Consider the following 22,271-nt stretch of genomic DNA (forward strand, 5'->3'; position numbering starts at 1 on the left):
TCTCAAGAAATTCATTTGTTTACAATCCAACAGAACTCTTTCATCTAAAACTTTGAAGACCGCGCCTCTATTGTCCCTTCGCTTCCCAAAAGACTTTCACCACCCCCAACTTTTTCTCGCTCCCCCTTATCTTGATCGTCATTTCACACTCTAATTACATACCACGTGTTGTAATCCAGTCGCCTTTTACCCTTTGTCTATTGCTCAGTTTGTCTACCTGGCCGCGCAACATTCCTTAACGCATACCGACGAATCAAAAAAATGAAGCAATGGGATTACTAGCAGCTGCTTCATTGATTACGCACTCCAATTCTTTGTTTCTCGGTCATGCGCAACGTCGGTCTTATGTCCTTCTGGCTCTCTGTCTCTTCGCTTTCCGATGACTCCCCAACCCCTCTTTTCCCGCTTTCCCTTATCTTGCTCGTCATCTCAGGCTCTAATTGCACACCACGTGTTGTAATCTCGCTTTCTTTTACCTTCTGTCTACTGCTCAAACAGTCTACCTGCACACGCAATATCCCTTAACGCTTACCGACTAATTTGGAAGAAAGATAAGAATCTACTAGCAGCTGCTTCACCAATTATTCACTCCATTTGTGGGTTTCTTTTGTTTCTTGGGGACGCCCTATATCGGTCTCATACCCGTCTCACTCTCACTTTAAAAGTATGACAATTATTTCACGTGATGTCGGACAATTATATATTTTTGAAAGTTGAGCCTCATGTTGGAACGAGATTTTTCAATTTTTTCTTTACCCAAACCACACTAATTTTTGTTTTTACTTTAATTTGTCTAGTTTTATTCTCTAACTCGTTTTAATATTTTACATTCCAATTTCAGCGTTTTGCTACTTCTTAATGGCATCTAACGGAGTAAACGGTACTCACAAAGCGGACGGTAACCTTCAAGGTTAGTAGCTGTTCAATACAACGTCTAGACATCCCGTATATTTTGTATTCAGGTTCTTCCCCATGTTCAACCAGCCGTGTCACGCCTCGCCCCAAAACCCAAACTGGATCGCTCGGTATACATATCCATTGAAGTTTTTCTCATACTATTCAATGATTTCTAGATAACAACGTTCAAATATTCAAGACACAACTGAAACCTATCTTCCGTTCCTTGTTGACTCCACCACTGGTAAACGATAGCAAGAATACCCAAATAACTCTAAAAGAGTGTCTCAAGGTATCATTTGAATATCTTCTAGAAAAGAAGGTGTTTTTTGTTGTTTCAGAAGTTTCAAGAGAACGAAGAAAGCTTCAAAACAGTAGCGGGACCAATACTGATTGAATACCTGGCTGACCTCGTAACACAGCTTATCACGCAGAATGAGGTAAAAATTACAGCTTGATAATAAATAATCACATTTCACTTTTTCAGACACGTGTCAATTATATTGGAACTCCAGGTATGTTTAGGGTTTTTCATTTTTTCTGGACGGTTTTGGCACATAGAGGCAGTTTTTTTTTGTGTTTCTGCTATTAAGGTAGTTTATTATTTCCGGCACCATCTATTCCTTATACGTACATGAATTGTAAGGTTTAGGATGTTAAGTCAGTATGTATTATTACATAGTCTTTACTGATAATAGGATCAAACTACTGTAATAGGTGTGGACACATTTATCTGGTTAGTGGTGGATGCCTAAGAAGACATCCGCCGCATTGAGAGTCACGCCCACAAGTTGTTTACAATAATTGAAATTTTTAATCCAGCTGGTTTTGACTTGTACTAGTCTCAACATGATAGTTACTGATGTAGGTACGACGATTAATCAAAATTAAATAAGTCTTTAGAGAAGTGCCCATTAAAATTTCAGAGCAAAATTGTATACTCCACCATGTTCTAGAGGATTTGCCTTCTTAAAACATAAAAATTTTAGAGCAGATTATGTTTTATGGGTACTGCATATGAAAGATAACTCATTTCGCACTTTGAAAACGTCTGCCTTCTTTCAGCAGCCTTGGCGTTTGAGCAAGAATGGACTAGGAAAATGAGCAACCTTCGAACAACGGAGCATATCCTTAATGCACCTTATTGTAGGGCCACATTGATGGAATTCTCTGTGGTAATAACATTAATCTCTCCGGAAAACGACATAGCTTTTCTTGCAGAAGTTCAAAGCATTCTCAGTAGAAGACCAACATAGTCTTCGGGAGTTCATGTACAGGGAAATTGTAGTGCTGGCCAGCGATTTGATCCACACAATAGATGTAACAGAAACAAAGTAAGAAAACAAATATTTAAAAGTTTGTAATTTCAGATCGAAAGAAACAAAGTAATCGCACATTATGTGGTAATAGTTAATAGACAACATGCGGAGATCAACAAAATGGCAGAGAACTCGCAGGCAACAATAGCAGCCTTCATTAAAAGAGTTGCTGAACGGCAGAAAAGAATCTGTGAGCTCGAGCAAGAAAAAAATGTTCTAAGCTTAGAAATGGAGGGATTAAAACAACGAAATGCTTCCTTCGAGAAAGAAGTCAAAGAAAATAATCTTAGAATTGAACGGTTAGATCAGAAACTCAAGAAAATGGCAGAAGATCTCGAGAAGAAAACCAGGGAAGAGGCAAACCTGAGATCGGCAGCGGAGAGTCACAGAGATGAGATCGAGGAAGACAATTCAAAGCTAGGAGAAAGGATTGCCCAATGCACTATGGAAAACCAAGAGCTCAAATCGCGTCTGGATGAATTGGAAAAGGAGACCAAGGACAATAGAAATGCTGCTGAATGTCTGGAAAGACAGAAGACTGAAAATGACGATCTTAGAAAGCAAGTTGAAGAATTGACTAACCGAATGGAAACACATCAAATCAAAATTCTGGCAGTCCTAGATGACGCCAAAAAAACCGAAAGTACCAGAGAAAGCAATGAACAAATTAGACGTCTAATTCAAGCTATTTGTATTAAGAAAGACGATTCAAAGACTCCGAATATTGCCTCAAACCAGACGGGAGTCATGCTAAAATGAAAAAATCAAAAGATGGTAATTTAACTGAAAATAGACACAAAACATTCATTTAATTTGTATTTCCAGGTTCCACCTACTCCAACTCTGGTGACATCACAACTACATCTCTCTCTCTCTCTCTCTTTATCTCTCTGTTATCTCTGTTATCTCTGCCATAATACACACAAAGTGATATTCTCCAAATGTTTTCAAACAGCTTATATAGTCCTAACGCATTTTTATTCTTTCTTGCTATATCTTCCGCATTTTCTTGGTTTTAGGATCAATTGTGCAGCTCAAACCATATTCATCGATATCCTGAACATGCTTACTCCACTCTCTATCCATTTTCTCATATCAAAACACGATTTTTTTCAAAATAATTACGTCTTTATCTAGAATAAAAAACCCTAAATATAGGATGGAGCAAATAAAATCCAAAATCCAAAATTTTGTTTTTAGATTTTAGAATTCGTTATACCATATTCAGAATCTATGTAAAATTAGCGTAACACAACGTCGGATTCAAGGGTTAAAATTAAGAAAACTCATGAACTACGCAGGATGGCAACAAACAACCGCTACTCACTCACTGCCCCTATCAATTCTATCCTTAGGAATTTAAAATTTCGTCAATTTAATGTCAGCGCAATGCTAACGCGCTCAAGCGGAACCTGTGTCTCGCCGAATCAGACACTCTCTCTCATGCGCATGGAAATGGAAGAGGCTTGAAATTAAAAAAACTCATGAGCTACACAGGTTAGAATTCAGAACCCAGAATCCCGTTTTCAGAATCTAGAATTTAGTCAACAACTACGTCGGATAATGCAAGTAAGTGCTTCTTACATGATAAAAATCTCAAACCGAATGATTCAAGGCTTAAAATTTAGAAAAACTATCCAGGATACCAATAAACAACCGCTACTGACTCACTGCCACTACTAATTCTAACCTTGAGAATTTAACATTTTGCCATTTTGCCGGCAATGCAATGCAAACGCGCTCCATCGTAATCTGTGTCTCTACGAAGTACAATCTCTCGGTTTGTTACTAAATTTTTCTTTTCTAAGACTGGCTGCTTAAACAAATTTTGAAACAAAAACTAAACTGGGCATTTTATGTGATCTACTAGTTATTTTCAGTTTTGGAATAGGATAAGGCTGAAAAAACGGAAAAAACCTTTTTTGCAATTTTTCTGTTCAAAAATCAAAAGAAAAGCTTCCCGACTTTCACGCCACAAAAAGTTTAAAAACTATATTCCTTATTGCTTAGAAACCACTGACGCGCATACAGAATCAAAGCGACTAAACTGAGGCAAAATTTGTCATCTAGGCAAAACAAAAGTCATTCACCGACAAAGCTGCTACATTTTCATAATCAAACGCTGAACTTGGAAACTTCTAGCTAACTGCGTCGATTATAATTGTTTTTTGACTCCCTCTAAGCCGCAAACTCTCACGTTTCTTTCTCTACCACCCGTCCCTACCCCTCTCCTCCCCCAATTTATTATTATTAAATGATGAACAAGACAAATTTTAAACAATTATTTCCGTCTTGTTCGAACCGCTATCGATGCTTCATTGACAACCGTTTGTTCACGCACTCTCATTCCATCCTCCTGAAAATGAAACGATGATCAAAATGGCGGTGAGATCAGAAAACTTACTATTCAAAACTGTTGTTTTGAAAACGAGATATCTGTCCAGTGGCCGACATTGGAATAATGACAGTCTTCCTTTGGTACTCCAGCACTACGAATGATTGGAATATCATTTGGTCCAAGTAGATCAGGGAATCTGAACAATGGCGTGAGGCGGTTTTTATTGTTGAAAAGCTTGTTTTTGAAAATGAGCTTACCAGCTTCTCCGATGACGAGCTTGTGATTAAAACCTTCTCCGGTTGCTGCAAGAGTGCATGCTGGTGGGTCCGTGGGCAAAAACTTGTTTTTGTTTTGCTTGGAGTTCGGCTAGAGTCGAACACATTTCATCTTTTCTTTCCATACATTCCAGATTTGCTCATTGTGCAGGCCATCACAGAAACCTGTTGCCATGAATCTTCGACGATTACTGGAAGTAACAATGTATCAGTTTTGCCGTTAACCTATATACTAATTGTTACTATTCTACTACTATTGGTCAAAAGATTGTCAAAACTTCATTTTTTTTCGGCGAGCAATGTTTAGCGAACTATACAGTCGTAACATTGTGGCAAAAATAACAAAATTCAGTATGAGATTTGCTTTAGCTAGGACTTTCAAGTTATCTATCATACCGGAACTGTAAATTTGACAAAAACTTATCTTAGTCTAGCTTCCACTTTTTTGTTCCTTGTCGTCGCTTCAGTTTTCCCTCAGTTTCGATTTGCTTGCTCTTCTTTTTATTAGCTGTTCCACATTTAAGCTTTCGACCATATGATATATTTTCTCTGTTCCGCGCAGTTGTTTTTTTCTGAAAAAAAGAGAGTAGAAGCTGAAATGTCCTTGTTTCTCTACCTTAAATTGTTGGGATACGAAATATCTGCGTCAAGCATCATCATCACCGGTCAAATCTAGTTTTACTTCAGTCATCTGTATGCGTGTTTGCTCTGAAATTGTAGAAAATTAAGGAAACGTATTGAACCATATATGGTAACTTGAAAATAGGACAAAATTAGAGCGTTAATTAGTTTAAGCAGTTGTGATTTTCGTAAATATGGTTTTTTTTCAGTTATTCCAAGTTATACAAGAAAAATGAGATTTTTAATGTTTCCGCCAATTTCACAGCCAAAAACTTTGTTTTCAAACAAAAACCGTCAAAATTATCAATCTATCCTTGCTTTAAAACTTGGTTTTTAATAAAAATATAATTTTTTCATCAAAAATCCTAATAAAATCATGAAAAAAGTTTGAAAAACGAAACGAAAGAGAAATTAATAGTGCGAAAATCCGAAAAAAAGAGAGAGAAAAGTGAAAAAACAGGGAGACGCAGATTTTCGTTGCGAGACCCGCGACTCATTTAGTAATGTGCGCCTTTGAGAAATATCTGCGTCTCTCTGTTTACACACTCTTTCTCTCTCCCCATTTTTAAATCCTTGCGCTAGTGGTTTCTCCGTTTTTTCTATCGTTTTCAAAGTTTTTCAAATATTTTTTCAATGATGAAAAACAATAATTTCATTGTATACCTGTTTTTCGAGAAAGAATAAACTGATATCTTGAAAGTTTCGCTTGAAAATGACAATTTTTGGTTATGAAAATGTTTTGGGATATGAAAAACTGATGTTTTGTTATTTTGCTTCAATTTCTTATAGTTTCAGAGCAAACACGGCTACAGGAGACCAACATTAAACTCGATCCACTCTGTGACAATAATTTTTCATGCAGATATGACGTATCAAATCAATACAAGGTAGGAAAAACAAGAACATTTCAGTTTTAACTCATTTTTTCCAGAACTATAACTACACGGGTGGACAGTTGAATAAAAATTAGTGGACATAGAGCAAAACTGAGGGAAAACTGAAGCGACGACGAGGAACAAAACAGTGGAACCTCGTCTAAGACAAGCTTTTGTCGATTTGGAACAAAGAAATGATCTCATATAGTTGATAGCTTTAAAGTGGAACAGCTGATAAAAAAGAAGAGGAAGTGAATCGACACTGAGGGAAAACTGCAGCGAGGACGAGGGACAAAACAGTGAACGCTCGTCTAAGATAAGTGTTTTGTCAAATTTACAGTTCCGGTATGATAGATAACTTGACAGTCTCACGGCCTCAAGCGGTGGCCCTCTCAAAGTACTGTGCGCAGTGCATTGAAAGGGCCTCCGCTGGAGGCCGTGCTGTCTTAGCTGAAGCAAATCTAATACTGATTTTTGTCATTTTCGCCACAATGTTACGACTGGATAGTTCGCTAAACATTGCTCGCCGAAAATAATGAACTTTTGACAACTTTCTAATCATAAGTAGTAGTATTTGTAAGAAATAATACATAGTTTAATGGCGAAACAGATAATTTGTAACTTCCAAATCTTGACTCATCTGCATGGTACAATGATTCAGTTTTTGAGCAAATTGGATGGAAAAAATGGAATGAATAGATGGGATAGCATGAAAAATGCAACGTAAGTTGATTTCGAATGACTATCAGTCCCCTAATAGCAATTTTCAGCAGTTTCAAACGGAACGGACGGTTGGTCTATGCAAAGTCTATCCTATTGGATCTGGAAAAAACACGTTGCAAGGAGACAGTTTATCTAATAGTAAGTTTTTGAGTTCACCATCATTTTGCTCATTATTTGATTTTTCAGGATGATGGAGTGAGATGCTTGTTCCATCATCCTGAAAAAAGATAACACTTTTACATTAGTTGACAAAATTCACTTCAGATGACTTTTCAAAACTGAGGACCAATGGTACATCAACTCGAAAATACATCTATGAAGACTCCTGTGAAAGAAGCCTCCGATGAGACGATAAATATGGGAGAAATTCCTCATGAACATCAAGATGCTCGTATGGCAAGAATCCTCCGTCTTGCTAGAGAAACGCCACAGAGTGCTAGGTGAACACCAAATCATGGAAGTTTGAGCTTTGAGAACCGTCAACTATGAGGAAACACATTGCTGGGATGATCCGGAACTGCTGATTCATTTTCCAACGTGGGAATGTACCTCAAATTTCCAATAATAGAAACATTTCTGCGAAATGATCGTTGGGAACCTTCATTGAAAAGCCTCATGAATGCAAAATCATACCGAACAGTTATGTAATAGTGAGTTTTCTGACCTCACCGTGATTTCAGTCATCATTTCATTTTCAGGATGATGGAATGAGAAAAATAGTATTTGTTGTCAATGGAGCTAGCATCGAGATCAACAGCGGCTGGAAGGAAACTTAAATAGTTGTTCACAATTTTGTGCTGTTTATTATATAATAATAAAAAATTAGGGGTGGGGAGGGGTGGGGTAAAAACGGGTGGGTTTCCATCTAATGAGGAAAGAATAAGTAGGAAATTTATCGACCCACTCTGCCACAAGTAACCACTTTCAGCATTTTAGTATCAAAATCTAGCAGCTCTGTCGGTGAATGACTTTTGTTTTGCCTAGATCCCAATTTTTTGCCGCAACAGTCAGTTTTAATCTGTAAGCGTTTCAGCAGTTTCTTAGCAATAGGGAATAACGTTTCAAACGTTTCGAGCCGTTATAGTTGGGAAGCGTTTTTGTTAATTTATGGACAGAAATCAATGCAAATAGGTTATTAAGACAACAATGCGCTGAAAATTGAGTTTTTTGAATCAAAACACACATTTTTCTCAGTTTTCCGGATATTTTTTGTTCCAAAACCAAACCACATCGTAGATCACAAAATCTGCGTAGTTTAGTTTTTTAACCAACCGGTCTTAGAAGGAGAATATTTCGGAACAGACAGTTTTTTTTTCCATGCGCGCGAGAGAGTGTGTGATTCGGTAAGACACAGGTTCGCTGGAGCGCGCATGCATTGTTTTGACGACAAAATGGCAAAATTTCTAATTCTGAAGGTTAGAATTGGTAGTGGCAGTGGCACTAGAAAAGCGCGCACTCAAATTATCCGACGTAGTTGTTGCCTGGATTCTAGATTCTGAAAACGGGATTTTGGGTTCTGAATTCTAACTTGTGTAGCTCAAAAGTTTTCTTAATTTTTTGTACCGGTGGTTTGTAAGTTTCCTGTGTAGCTCATGTAGCTCATGAGTTTTTCCAAATTTTTTGCGTTGAATCTTTCGGTGTTAGACAATTAGGTTGGAAGAAACAGTAGAGATGCGCATTTTTCCAGTATTGGATGTTGATTGAATTCTGCATTCTGGACTCTGTATTCTGGGTCTTTAATTCTAGATTAAGACAAAATAATTAATCAAAGATTCGGGTTTTGATATAAAAGAACGAATAGAGAGTTGCGTAAACATGTTTAGGATATCCATGAATATGGGCGGAGCTGCAAAATTGATCCTAAAACCAAGAAAATGCGGAAGATACAACAAAACGCGATGGCTCGAGATAACGATGACGGATTACTCCAAAAAGCAACAGGTCTATGAGGGGAATACATACAGACTGCGTAGAAGGCGTGGGTGGAAGTGAGACGGTCTGTAAGACACGTAGATTAGTTAATAGTTTTGATATCAGAAAAATGTCATGACAGGCTCCGCTAGACGAGATAGACGAGACGGGAAAAGAAAATGTTTCACCGAGCCCATCGATGGCGTGTGGTTTAGAAGAACCAATAGAATGTGAGTGATCTTAGCAGGGCACAGAACTAGTACCACATAAGAAATACACAGATTCCTTACAATATGTTTGAAGTATCGGAGGTATTTGTAAAAAAACATTCTATTAATATTTCACTTTGGTAGGTGGTTCAAATGATAGGAAAATCAAACCATCCTACTTATCAGAAGATTACACCAAAAATGGTAAATGAGAAACTGGAAACAGTTTTCATGAGACCCGAGACAGGTGATAGAACTTGGATATAAAATATAAAATTTTGTGAATCTATTATATGAAATTGACTGTGTTTTGACGGCTGAGACCCACAGATAGTAATTGATGTTGATTAATAAAGTTTGTTATTAAACATAATTTGCAACATGAAATCGTCTTTTCTATCTAAAGGTTTTTATAATATCAAGCCCTCTAACTACTTCTCTGTTTATATTTTGAGAGTAAAACTATTGCATTCAATCTTGATCACATTCCATTAAAACTTTCAAAAAAATATAGGTTGTTGGATGTTCGTTATTTCTTCTTATACTCACATTCCCTCGTTTCCGTCATCACCCTTTATATACATGTATTATACTGGGAACCATACTTATCATTTGACGGGCCGGGCCGAAAAAAAATTTTGCCGGCCCACTCGGGCCGGGTGGAAAATTTTTTTAAATTTTGGCACCCCAAAAATAATTTTCAAGTGCTTTTTTATCACTAAATTCACTTAAGAACTAATAAAAATCATCAATTCAGTCGAATTTTTGCAGAAAATGCCCCAAAAACCACTTTCTCAAAAATTAATACTGAAAAAAACATGTTTTTCGAAAAAAAGTCACTTCACCCGGGCCGACCGGCCCGTGACAAGTATGCTGGGAACGGGTTATTCTCCTTATTTTTCCTCTTTTTATTTTATGGATTCATAAAAAGAGCCCGACAGGTCTTGTTTACCAACTGACTTCTTTCCCAAATGATATTTCATAATTCAAAAATCTCCCGCCGAACGCATTTTATGCATCACTATCCTTTCACTTTCAATATTACCCTTGATCTCTCCGCTTCTTCAAATTTGTTTGAGTTGAGTGACGCACGTTCTCTCTTCTTTCTTTATGAGACTAGTGACAGACAAGTGAGACTGTTCTTTATCTATTCTCTTCCTCTTTGAATAATTGTTTGTTTCTCTGATGATACCTGATATGAATTTCTAAAATCTTACGCGCCGGAACCATTATGAATAAAAAATAGATTGATTTGTATGGCCTATTGAAAATGTTGTTGTTGGGATAATCAGTAATACCGCAACAAATTTTCAAATTGGACATATGATTCCTTTTTCTCAACATCTTCGACACACGGTGGAAAAGCTAACATTTTTTATTGATATCAATAATATCAATAATAAAAATTTTGAATTTTAAAGTTTAGTCTTTTCTCTTCCAAATTTCATCGATTATCGACAACATATGGTTACTTCTTCCCTATCTCTTCATCTTTCGATATTTTTGACCGCCAAAATCCAACAGCTTCTCAAATTTCACTGTTATTCTCTTAATCCACCTCTGCCTTTAGCCACGCTCTCTCACTTCTTTTTCAAGGTTGAAATACTGACCGTCTCTTCTCTTTTAACTTTTAGACTGACCATTCTCTTCTCTTATAACATCCAATTGTATCATGATTATACGTTTCTGAATCCTCATATTCTAGAATATCCTAAAATGAAAATGATTTTTTAATTTAATACTCATTCGATGACCACGCTTCTCACATTACCCTTATTCTTTTTGGATAGCTTTAATATTTCACTACAGAGGCAAAACATCTGGAGAACGGCGTCTGAACCTGTCAGATACCTTACAACATAGGTGTGAACACCTTATGTTCTCTTTCAATTACTATCTTGTTTTAAGAAATCACTCGTTAATTTTTCATTTTGAGAAAAACCATGAACAACCAATTCAGCCATGACCAGGGAGAGGAGGAGAAGAATTATCCGACTTTGGGGGATGACGTTGAAGATCCTTTGACGGATGACGATATGGTAAAATATATTTCAAATTTTTACTTCAAGCTGTGACCTAATTTTAGGATGACAGTGATGTCGAGGAGCGGGAGAAACCAGAAAACGAAAGATGTTTTAATCTTTCTAGTGAAATAATGGAGAGCGAAAATCCCGATTCAGTGCAGAACGTCGAATACCCTTCGGTTGGTTTTAGAAATAGTAATACATTATTTCTAGTTTCTCTTTATCTCTCGTAAATTATCTTCAGAATAAACATAATGCTGCAGAACCAGAGCTAGAACTGGATCGCAAGGTCAATGAACCGCAACGGGAGCCGATAGAGGACAATAACCATTTGAAGATTGTGCAGCTGTTTAACGTACGTATTTTTAAACTTTTATTGATAACTAGTTTTTACGCCAATATGGTAATCTGGATGTCTACGCCCTGCCTCACCATACTAAGAATAGTCAAAATTTTTCTTTGTTTTGGAACTTCCGTGCAATTTTTTGAAGGTTATTACGAGTTTGCATAACAAACATCAAAAATGTTGATATATTTGTAGTTTGTGCACAAAAATTTCTGTTGTACACGCTTTCTTCAAAAAGCAACAGCCAATCAATGGTCAAAAATGTTACCAATTTTAAATTATAACTTGGTCCAGCATTGCCTAACATGCAATAATCGATAACTTTAAAGTTCGCTCCAAATTTGTTAATTTTTAACTGAAAAAAGCACTGAGGGTTGAACGAAGTCATAATTGTATTTTGACTTTTTTTTCAGAAAAACGTTTCATCGAGTCAACGAATTTTTGTTTCATTGACCCATAACGATTTCTGGGCAAAACTACATTCGATCGGCCACGAGATGAAAATTGCCAGAAGAGGAAGGATCCTCTCTCCCTCATTGGAGTACAAAATTGTAGGATTGGACCCATTAAAACTTTACGCGATGGCACTTCGTTTTGAGAGAACGGACAACGACAAACGTTTGAGATGGAGTACTAAGCAATCACCACCCGGGTATATCGAAATAGAGGATAATCGGCAGATTGAAAATCCGGAGGAAATTCCTCATCCATTTGGTCTGCAGACTGGATTATTTTGGATGATGAAACCATTTGGGTTTGATAAGCTACGACTAACGAACACGGAACGATCAAATGACGATTACCACATATTTGTAAGTTCGAAACTTTTTGAAATAGTATTGTTGACCATGGAATTTTAAATTTCAGGTCCGGATGTCTACTGGTCATCGGTACATGCCCGTCCTCATTATCCGCGAGAGTACCGGAATTGTCCACACTGTGAGAATTCGTCATACCGAGTTTATCACCGTCATGGTATTCCATGTAGGTTTAACTTTATTATTCTTTGAATAAATTTTCCATTTTTAAGATAAACGAAACGAAAGACATCAAAGGGGCATCGAAAATCAAAAGAAGCAATGACGCCGCCACTGACCCATTTGCTTCACATTTTTCATCAGAATCGGTGTTTTCGTTTGTGAAAACTCAACTGTGTACCGAGAACCCGACACCTACACAAATAAACGGTCTCCAGCAAAAATTATTGCAGGACCAGAACTTGATGAATGAATTTCTGTCGGTATTACTCCCAAATTTCCCTGCCTTTTCTCAAGTTTTTTCTTCAATTCTCCTGTCTCACTCAAATCCAAATTCGAATTTTCTTCTTCCACCCAAACCTTCCGCTCTTCCAACTCACTCTATTTTAATGCCCTCAAGCAGTGGGGCAAGTGATCAGAACACCTTAACCATCCCCAGAAAAAATATTAAATTCTCTATCCAAGATATTCTGTCAAATAATTGACAGACAACTGCCTCTCTCTACTTGCTCTCCCCTCTTTCAACCCTGTTCACAATACCATCATCTTTTTATCTCTCTCATCATTCAAATTTCATTATTCTCTGCCGTGAAGAATCATGTTGTTATATTTTTTGTTATAACTGTTTATATGTTAATTTTTTGTTGTTTTGATGTCAATTTTTATAACAGTTCTCTCCATAAACTAGAGAATCTTTTACCTCCTTTGATTACCCATCCAGAAAAAAAAGCTCACTTTTTTCCTCTGTGTCTCCCACCTAATGCGCTTTGTCTGATCTTTACAAGTCCTCACTGCTTTTCACCGAGATTGCTTTTCGGTGACTGATTCACATATTAATTTTAATTACAAGCCCCTCAACAGTAGACGAGTCGACTCCATCAGTAAAAAGACAGTATGATCAGAAGAATAGGCGGAGTCAACTATTGGCGCATCATCGGGTGTGCCTAGAGTACCGAGAATTTCATGTTCGGCCATTGGATAGAGGCAAGTAGACGAGAGAAAAGAGAAATACCTGAAAAAAGAGGTGTTGAGTGAGCGACGAGTGAGATGTCAGTGTAGTTATGTGTGTCTCTCTTGTTTTGTTTTTCTTTTCTGAACGCGCGAGTTTTGAAATGAGAAGACATCCGAGAGAAATGATTTGTCTGCGTATTTGTATCTTTCTGCCAACTTGAATCCGGCACTCATAGAAGAAAGAAGAGACAAAAAGAAGAAAAACTTTCTGTCTTGTAACCTCAATATCTAATTACAAGAAAGAATGAACGTCATTGCGAGAGTGAGCTTCTCACTAACGGAAAACAAAAAGGAAAAAGACATAATATTGGAAGCGGTGTATCGATAAACACTTCTTCGGAATAATCATAATAGAAATGTAGAGGTTTTATACATCCAACTACATGTGTATCTGTTGAACGTGATTTCAAATAAAACTTTTCTTCAGCATGACAGTCTTATCTTGAGTTGATTCTTCAATTTCCCATTCCGATTCGTAGCTAATTTCCCTCTACCCTTCACAAACTTCATAGCAGTCTTGTTCACGGATTGTGCCTGTCTGACCTTGAGTCTGACTTTGTCTATTCTTGAGTCACTACATGTTTTGTCTAGGCACGGCATGGATGCTATTCTCTGCGTCTCGTCTCTCTCAATTGTATAATCCTCACAAGCCCCCACAGTCTCTCACCGTTCTAGCGACACTTCGGCTAGGGGTCAAATCTCAGAGATCAAAAATCTAGAGAACAGTGGGGGGGGGGGGTCGACTATTGCGAAATCAGATGCATAAAAGAGAAGAAAAGTGGCATAAGATTATCATACTCTCAATTATTCTACTATTCTACTATTTCATTCCGATTGTCTTGATCGGCATTGCGCGTTGTTCGGGATTGTATCATGAAACGGATGAATTGATACTTCTCAACAACTTGCAACGCCTGTAGGAGACAAACTTGTATTCATCTGTTTCTAATATTCAAAGCTGTCGACATCGGCATAGCTCATCGAATTGATCTGACACAAAATAATGATGTGAGATCGATCCCGATAGGCTCTGTTTGTGAATGACACTATTAAATATTACGGTGAGGCTCTAGTTTTATTCAACGTGGTCAATAATGAGCATTAGATATGTAATATACGGAACTCTTCCAAAATGATGTAAAGAAAAATAGGAGGCGGAGTCAACTATTGGCGCATCATTGGGTGTGGCCTAGAGAACTGAGACTTCCAAGTTCGGCCATTGGTCGAAAGAAAAGAGAGATAAAAGAAAAGAAACACATGAAAAGACAGGTGTTGACTGAGCGGAGGGTGTTCGGAAAGTGCAAATATGTGTGTCTATCTTGTATTCTTTCCCTTTTTCGAACGCGCAAGTTTCGAAATGGAAACGCATTCGAAAGAAACTATGTGTCTGTGTCTATTGCTACTGCTACAACTTCTTATTCAATTTTGCTTCACGCTTCAATTCTGAAAGTTTCTCTGGCATTGCTCCTCATTGTTCGTGTAACATAAGAAAACATCAGTTTGTTGTCAACAGATCAATGGGCAGCAATGATAGATGGAGATTTTCGGGGATTCTTGTATAGGAGCAGCAGTAATTAAATTCACTTGAACCATTTTTACTAGACATTGTTTTATTATTCGAATTGAGATATCCTGGGCTTGATATTGAAATAGTGGTTCATGATTCATTTCAATCATTTGAGAGAGAACGTTCTTGTGAACAGTGGACACAGTTTTGTCACGCTACCAACAAACTGTTTGCAAAATCAGCTGTTAAATACCGAAGGAAAATCTTGAAGATGTATGATTTTTTAAATTTATTCCCTTTACTTGTCTTTACCGGCGGCGCAAGTGCATAATGGAGTATCAAAAACAGTTGAAAACTTGATCCTCCACTAAGACATGCGCCGCCTGTGAAAGACTATGTTAACATTCAGTTGTCTGTCGCCCACCTTCATCTGACTCATTTTTTGATTGCGGGAAAGAACCTTCTGGAGAAAAAGAGGCGGTACGAGATGTGGTGTTTCTCTGCATCTCCCGCCTCTCGTAAAATTGGATTGCGAAATCTGTTGTATAAATACCGAGAGGGCATGCCGAAAATTTATTATTTTCCATATTGACCTCGGTTCATGTCTCTTCACCGGCATTACAAGTTTTTAGCAGAGTATCAAAAAGGAACATAATTTGATACTATGCAAAACCTTGAACTGTTTGTGGAAGTAACACTTCATATTCACCTGCTCTAATATTCAAAGCTGTCGTCTCCGGCATAGCATATCGGATTCGATTTATCACAAAGTTATGCTGATTAACAGTTTCGCGATAAGCTCTGCTTGTGAATGTCACAATTGATTTTATTGGGTTATTCTCTAGTTGTATCCCAGGTTGTTGAATTCAATGTATAACACAAATTATAAAAAGAAATGTCCGTATTCCATAGATGTTTTTCTCTTTTCTATGAGTTCTTTTTCCTAAACCAGAAGGTGCGTTTTTCAATTTCATTACATCAGTTTCGAGGAGCGGTAAACTCAATTAATGGGAGGACTCCATCAATAGGAAGAGAGGATAACGAAAAATAGGCGGAGTCAACTATTGGAGCATCATCGGGTGTGCCCTAGAGTACCGAGAATTTCATGTTCGGCCATTGGATAGAGGCAAATAGACAATAAAGGAGAGAAGACGTAAGAAGAGAGATGTTGAGAGAGCAATGAGTGCGAATATGTGTGCCCTCTTTCTCTCATTTTTTTTGGAATTTAGTAAAATGTTGAATAATTGGGATTTTAAAGATTATCAACTAGAGTAATGCATAACGGGAAAGATACACCATGAAAATTTCTGAAGTTTTGTGATTTTGAGTGCTGGTGCGATACCAGAGTTGCTTCATTTCTTTCGAAACTCTCAACTTGATAAGAAGTGGGTGAACCTGGGTTTGTAAGGAAAGCACAATGAAAGGCTCTAGGAACTTTTGAGGATCAAACACGCGAAAATTGGAATTCGGAGAATCTCAGAAAAGACAGTGAAATAACGTGACATCAGCAGCCTCAAGGACAGAGGGGCAGGACCCCGTCAACAAGATTACAATACACAATTTGGAAAGCAGGTAAACTATGCAACAAAACAGAGAATTCAAAAATTAGAAGCAGAAATCGAAATTCCCTTGATTTAACTTGTCAAAGAGATCCGTTTTCCTGTCGGGGAAGGCACTATTTCACTTAGAGGGCGTTTTGGAAGAGTTCTGTATCTTACATATCTAATGCTCATTATCGACCACGTTGAATATGACTAGAACTTAACCTGCGACAATTAATAGTGTCATTCACAAGCAGAGCCAATTGGAATGGATCCCACATCATTATTTTGTGTCGGATCAATCCGATGGGCTATGCCGATGTTGACGGCTTTGAATATTCAGAAGAGATGAATACAAGTTAGTCTCCTACAGGCATTGCAGGTTGTTGAGAAGTATCAATTCATCCGTTTCATGATACTATCCCAAATAACGCGCAATGCCGGTAGAGACAATCAAAAAATAATAGTATGGGTTTATGCCATTTTTCTTCTGTATTTATACAGCATTTTTGTGATTCTGGCCCCGCCCATTGTTCTCCAGAATGTTCCTTCAAAAAATGTGACCCTCCTCCAAATTGTCGCTAGAACGTCGAGAAACTATAGAAACATGTGAGGATTAGACAATTGAGAAAGACAAGACGTAGACAATAACATTTCTGATAGATATGTCTGCGTCTCCATTACTCTCGCCATTCAACTCTCTAATTCTCCATTTTATCAATAGTCTATCATCGTCTTTGTCCCTCTCAATCTGAGTCATTTTCTGATTGAGGTAGAGCAGTTTCTGGCAAAAAAGGGGCGGTACAAGCTGCTGTGTTTCTCTGCACCTCCCACCTCTCGTTTGTCTAATCCTCAAAAACTTCCACTGTCTTTCCGCGTGTGCTCCTCCTTCACTGATGCAGAGTCTCCAATCACTGCAAAAACTTATTTAAAAAAGAGGCGGATCAGTTTCGTTCCGTTTTCGAAGAATTGGATTGCGAAATCTGTTGTATAAATACCGAGAGGGCATGCCGAAAATTCAATATTTTCCATACTGACCTCGGTTCTTGTCTCTTCACAAACATTACAAGTTTTTAGCAGAGTATCAAAAAACGACAACTATTGATACTGTGCGAAACCTTGAACTGCTTGTGGAAGTAACACTTCATATTCACCTACTCTGATATTCAAAGCCGTCGTTTTCGGCATAGCTTATCGAATACGATTCCTCACGAAGTTATGATGACGAATCGTATCACGTTAAGCTCTGCTTGTTAATGACACCCTTGTTTTTTTTAACGTTTTGGTAAGATTTTTGATGAGCCTTCAAAACCAAACGTTTCAGTCGTTCTAAAGTTAAGCAGAAAAATGAAGTTCTAGCCGCGAAATTCGAAATTTGTTGGTTTCGGACCATATTTTTCTGATACTGCCGGAAAATACTAAATGATTCACATATTGAACCAGAGAATATGGTTTAGGGATCGGGTGTGGCCTAGAACTCCAAGTTCGGCCATTGGATAGAGGCAAATAGACGAGAGAAATACGAAATCCCTGAAAAGGAGGTGTTGAGTGAGAGACGAGTGAGATGTGAGTGTAGTTATGTGTGTTTTTTTTGTTTCCTCTCCCTTTTTTGAATACGCGAGTTTCGAAATGAGAAGACATTTGAAAAAAATGATGTGTATCTGTGTCTTTCTTCCAACTTGTATTTGATACGCAAAAAGAAAAGGATAAAGAAGAGAAAGAAGAAATTATATTTCGGCAACTACTACTACTCCATATTCGTTTCACGCTTTTATTATGAAAGTTTCTTCGAAAAGCCCATCAAAGAGTCAACATATTTTTCAATGTACTACGTCATGCTGACTTCGAAATTTTCATCATATGTTTTAAAATTTATGTTCGTCCCCTTTTGGAATATGGATCTACTGTTTTCTCCCCCACATCTAAAGAACAAGTTAGGCTAATCGAGTCAGTCCAAAAAACTTTTATTTTTCGGGTTTTTCGTAAATTTAATATTCCTTACATATCTTATTTTGAATCCATTAAACATTGTGATATTCTTTCTCTTGAACATAGACGCATTATTATTGATTTAGTTTTTATGTATAAGATTCTTGTTAGTAAAGAAGTAAGAATTTATAACGACGTGCACATTAGCCTCCCTCGATTTACTAACTTACGCCGTCACCCCTATTATATCAAATCTAAATTATCAAACAGCACTAAGAACACTTGCCAATTTTTTACCAACAGGATTATCTCCTGTTGGAATAAACTCCCCCCTCATATATTCCCCACTTTTCCTAATTCCGATGTGTTTCGATGTAATATTTCTTTTAATTTTGTGGAACCCTTTTTAATACTTAAACACTCTAACTTTTAAATTTTAACTGCTTCTTTTTTCTTATTTGTATAAGTGGTGAAAGTCCTTCAAATAAATAAATCAATCAATGCGTTTCTCTGGCATTGCTGCTCATTAATATTGTGAAATAAGAAAACATCAGTTTGTTGTCAACAGAGCAATGATAGATAACTACTTTTTTTAATCATTGAAATCTATTATTGAGGTTTCTCGTCAAGGCGCAGCAGTAGTGGTAGTCATTTGAACCATTGTCACTAGATTTTTTTCAAGTGTTGAAACTCAATATCATGGATTTCAGGGTAGAGTTCATATTTTGTGCTGTGCCAACAAATAGAAAACATAAGAACTGTAACAGATTTTCATATGTTCTACGTATTTGAGCGCGCAACCGCTGAACAGGACTTTGAAACTTGAATTCAAGCCGAGAAATGGGTCAAAGTTTGTTTTGGCTTGAAACAACCGGAGATGTGACAGGAGGGTATTGGGAAGCTGTTCTCCTCAGAACTAGAAATTTAAGAAAAAAAATCACCTTTTTAAAACCGTTGGAATATAGCACCGTAGAAATGTAGTTTTCATCATAAAACTCAAGGGATCACGATTAATCCACCTCTGCACAAGGCTTTTCAGAAAAAATGAAAAATTCTCCAGATTTCAAGCTGAATGAGCAGTCAATCGGTGTCATAGCAGTAACATGAACACGATTTAACTGGCCGTCTAGCTAACAGTCATGCGGAGAAACTTACCTGTTTCTACTCATAGTAATGAATATAAGAATAATATTAAAGAGAATAGAGAACTGCAAGAAATAAATGATTTAGAACGCGTGGTTCCAATCTTCCGAAGATCAAGACTGGTCTACCAGGCACTGATAACTTGACATAGCAGTCAGGGAATGTGTCGTTAGTGTCCAGTTGACAATTTATTAGCGAATTCACTGTTGGTTACTGTATTCCACTGTTTTTTGGCAAGAAATACGTGATTTTTACAAAAGACTCCTCATTTTGGTGCACAGGTCCTAGTGTTTCAGAAAGAAAATCATCCTGCGACTACCAGTAGACACCTGAAAACAGTATATTTAGAGTTCTGATTATAATTCAGGATTTCTTACTATTTGAATATTTCGAATTGAAGTAAACCTATTATGTACGTCGAAGAACAAGAACTCCTGGTATTGAGCAAGTATTGACCTCGAAACACCAGATGAAGAAGTTTGACATCGCTTTCCTTCCATTTGTGATGATAATTTCTTAAATTCAAAATGAATGGCCATTCCAAAATTAGCAACAAAACATGAAAGAATCCTTTAGTGGAGTATGGTTCCAGCAAACGGGCGGTCATGTGGTATAAAACTAGCTCTGCTAACGTCCTTATCGTGGTGACTGCTGGATAACTTGCCTGACGCAAAGAGTGACTTGTAACGGGCAACGTGTACTTTGCAAGCATCAGTTTGTTGCAATTTTCATCAGCTATTCAAGATTGATGAGCCTTCAAAACCAAACGTTTCAGTCGTCCGCGTCCAGTGCTCTCACCCGTGCTACCAGGTGTTGAACCTGTCCACTAATAACATTAGCGTCCTCCACAGAAACCAGCTATGCCAACATCTAACTCAAGAATCAAGCTCAAATCATCCGATTTATAGACGAGCTCATCTTGCAACGCCTGCTGCTTGGCGAGCATCTCCCCAGCCTTGTCCACCGTAGTTGGAACCTTCGCAAGTGTATAAGGTTATTTTTCAGCTCCTTGGAGTCATTAAGCGGGAGTATTTGAATTCTTGTAGCCGTTCCGCCAAATCCACGGCGTCTAGAAGTTTTCATTGTCGGTCGACCGCCGAGTGCAAGAATTCCTTATAGCGATCATCGATCTGTTGATTCTTATTGAGCAACGCTGGTCTCTTGTCATCCGATCCGTCGGCTCCTACCTCCACCATCTTCTCAATCATCGTCTTGAATCTATCGACACTCGGTTTCGTATCCTAAACATGTTTCTTCAACACCTCATACGCATGCTATTGAGCCTTAGCAACCATCACGTCGGCAGACGGTGTCCTCTGATTCTCCATCACTTCCTCAGTCTCTTCCAGCATATTCAACAGAGCTCAATACGCGTTTTCATACTTCCCCGTATTCCGATCCAGCCATTTTTATCATCAATTTTGTTTCCGAATTGAACGAATCAATTTTTTCTCCGACTGGTTTCAACGATTCCTTCAGTTTTTGCACTTTTTCGCCCCTTGTTTCGGATCTTGAAGCTATTGAAACTGTGTATTCTGAATCGATTCATCTTATGAGATTCCGACGAGTTCGACGCGACGATTTAATTGGCGTCGCTATGAAGTTAATCGATTTCTGCTTCGGTTTCGACGAGATTCTTCTCACATTGATCCAAACTTTTCCGGCACGAGTGGCGAGCTGAAAATATTGAAATTCGTTTGGGTTCAGCATAAAAGTATCCCGATTTTCCGCTTTTCAGCAAAACAGTTTTCATAAATGTCATTTTCAATTGTCACAAACCTGTTTACTGGGCATCAGGAATCGTCCGAAATTACTTGTTGAGTACCATCTACTGTAGACTAACAGTCCGGAACGCATTGATCGGTGTTTCATTCCCAGAGTTTGGATAGAATTCACTACGACGGCGACTGCACAATCAAAAAGTGCTTGAAACGAATGTTGTATTTTCATATTCACTCGGTGAGCCAGCAACCTATTCCCGTACGGAAGTAAGAACTTCTTTCGGGGCGATCCGTCTGCTTGATCTTTCGGGGCGATCCGTCTGCCATGCTGCTTGCTGAGCATCTTACACCTAAAAAACCAAGTCCACAGAAATGGCGGAGTCTTCCTGAAAACAGAAAAATTAACAAAATGGCCCAAAAATAGTCTACTTCCTACGAAAAAACCGAAAATTACGCTCAAAACTCACCGTTCCGACTGCGACGATGCGAAAACGTCGATAACGTTGACAAAGTAATCGTCGACAAACTCGCCGAGCATCAGACTTGACCGAGACCATCGTCGAGACTGCCGGGTCGAAGGAATGGTTCAACTCCATGCCTGAAAATTGGAAATCAATTATATATTAAGTTTTCATGCAAAAAAGCCGATACGAGCACAATTCCAACCACATTTCGAAGCGAAAAATTATGAACATTTACATTTTCAGATGAATTTCGTTATTTTTTCGCTCAAAATAGTCGAAAAACACAAAAGTTAGATCAGAAGAAGTGTGTGACGTTCGAAAAAACGGTGGATTACTTTTGGGGTGTACGCAAACACCGCCGACACACACACTTCGGACTGTGCATTTTAATTTACGCGCAAAACGTTGACGCATTTTTAGAAAATGGTTTCTGCTGGATT

The 22,271-nt window shown here is 37.9% G+C and overlaps 5 protein-coding genes across 5 annotated transcripts; 3 read left to right on the forward strand and 2 right to left on the reverse strand.

Moving 5' to 3' along the window:
• Positions 1-858: 858 nt before the first annotated feature.
• GCK72_022760 (uncharacterized protein) lies at positions 859-2,975 on the forward strand (the record flags this gene model as incomplete). Its single annotated transcript, XM_053735048.1, has 8 exons — positions 859-910; positions 963-1,025; positions 1,074-1,189; positions 1,239-1,337; positions 1,385-1,412; positions 1,963-2,072; positions 2,119-2,217; positions 2,268-2,975. 8 exons carry the CDS (start codon positions 859-861, stop codon positions 2,973-2,975), a joined length of 1,275 nt encoding a protein of 424 aa, XP_053578614.1.
• Positions 2,976-6,923: 3,948 nt separating this feature from the next.
• GCK72_022761 (uncharacterized protein) lies at positions 6,924-7,279 on the forward strand (the record flags this gene model as incomplete). Its single annotated transcript, XM_053735049.1, has 3 exons — positions 6,924-7,048; positions 7,096-7,186; positions 7,235-7,279. The coding sequence occupies 3 exons, from the start codon at positions 6,924-6,926 to the stop codon at positions 7,277-7,279; spliced, it is 261 nt and encodes an 86-aa protein (XP_053578615.1).
• Positions 7,280-11,111: 3,832 nt separating this feature from the next.
• On the forward strand, positions 11,112-12,621 carry GCK72_022762 (uncharacterized protein; the record flags this gene model as incomplete). The annotated part of the gene is made up of 6 exons (XM_053735050.1): positions 11,112-11,207; positions 11,255-11,371; positions 11,437-11,547; positions 11,952-12,350; positions 12,406-12,526; positions 12,569-12,621. The coding sequence occupies 6 exons, from the start codon at positions 11,112-11,114 to the stop codon at positions 12,619-12,621; spliced, it is 897 nt and encodes a 298-aa protein (XP_053578616.1).
• Positions 12,622-20,725: 8,104 nt separating this feature from the next.
• GCK72_022763 (uncharacterized protein) lies at positions 20,726-20,998 on the reverse strand (the record flags this gene model as incomplete). The annotated part of the gene is made up of 2 exons (XM_053735051.1): positions 20,726-20,887; positions 20,939-20,998. 2 exons carry the CDS (start codon positions 20,996-20,998, stop codon positions 20,726-20,728), a joined length of 222 nt encoding a protein of 73 aa, XP_053578617.1.
• Positions 20,999-21,191: 193 nt separating this feature from the next.
• On the reverse strand, positions 21,192-21,905 carry GCK72_022764 (uncharacterized protein; the record flags this gene model as incomplete). The annotated part of the gene is made up of 3 exons (XM_003096029.2): positions 21,192-21,323; positions 21,426-21,753; positions 21,835-21,905. 3 exons carry the CDS (start codon positions 21,903-21,905, stop codon positions 21,192-21,194), a joined length of 531 nt encoding a protein of 176 aa, XP_003096077.2.
• Positions 21,906-22,271: the final 366 nt, after the last annotated feature.

Source organism: Caenorhabditis remanei, chromosome X (genome assembly GCF_010183535.1).
Source record: "Caenorhabditis remanei strain PX506 chromosome X, whole genome shotgun sequence".
In the NCBI taxonomy this organism is placed as follows: Eukaryota; Metazoa; Nematoda; class Chromadorea; order Rhabditida; family Rhabditidae; genus Caenorhabditis; species Caenorhabditis remanei.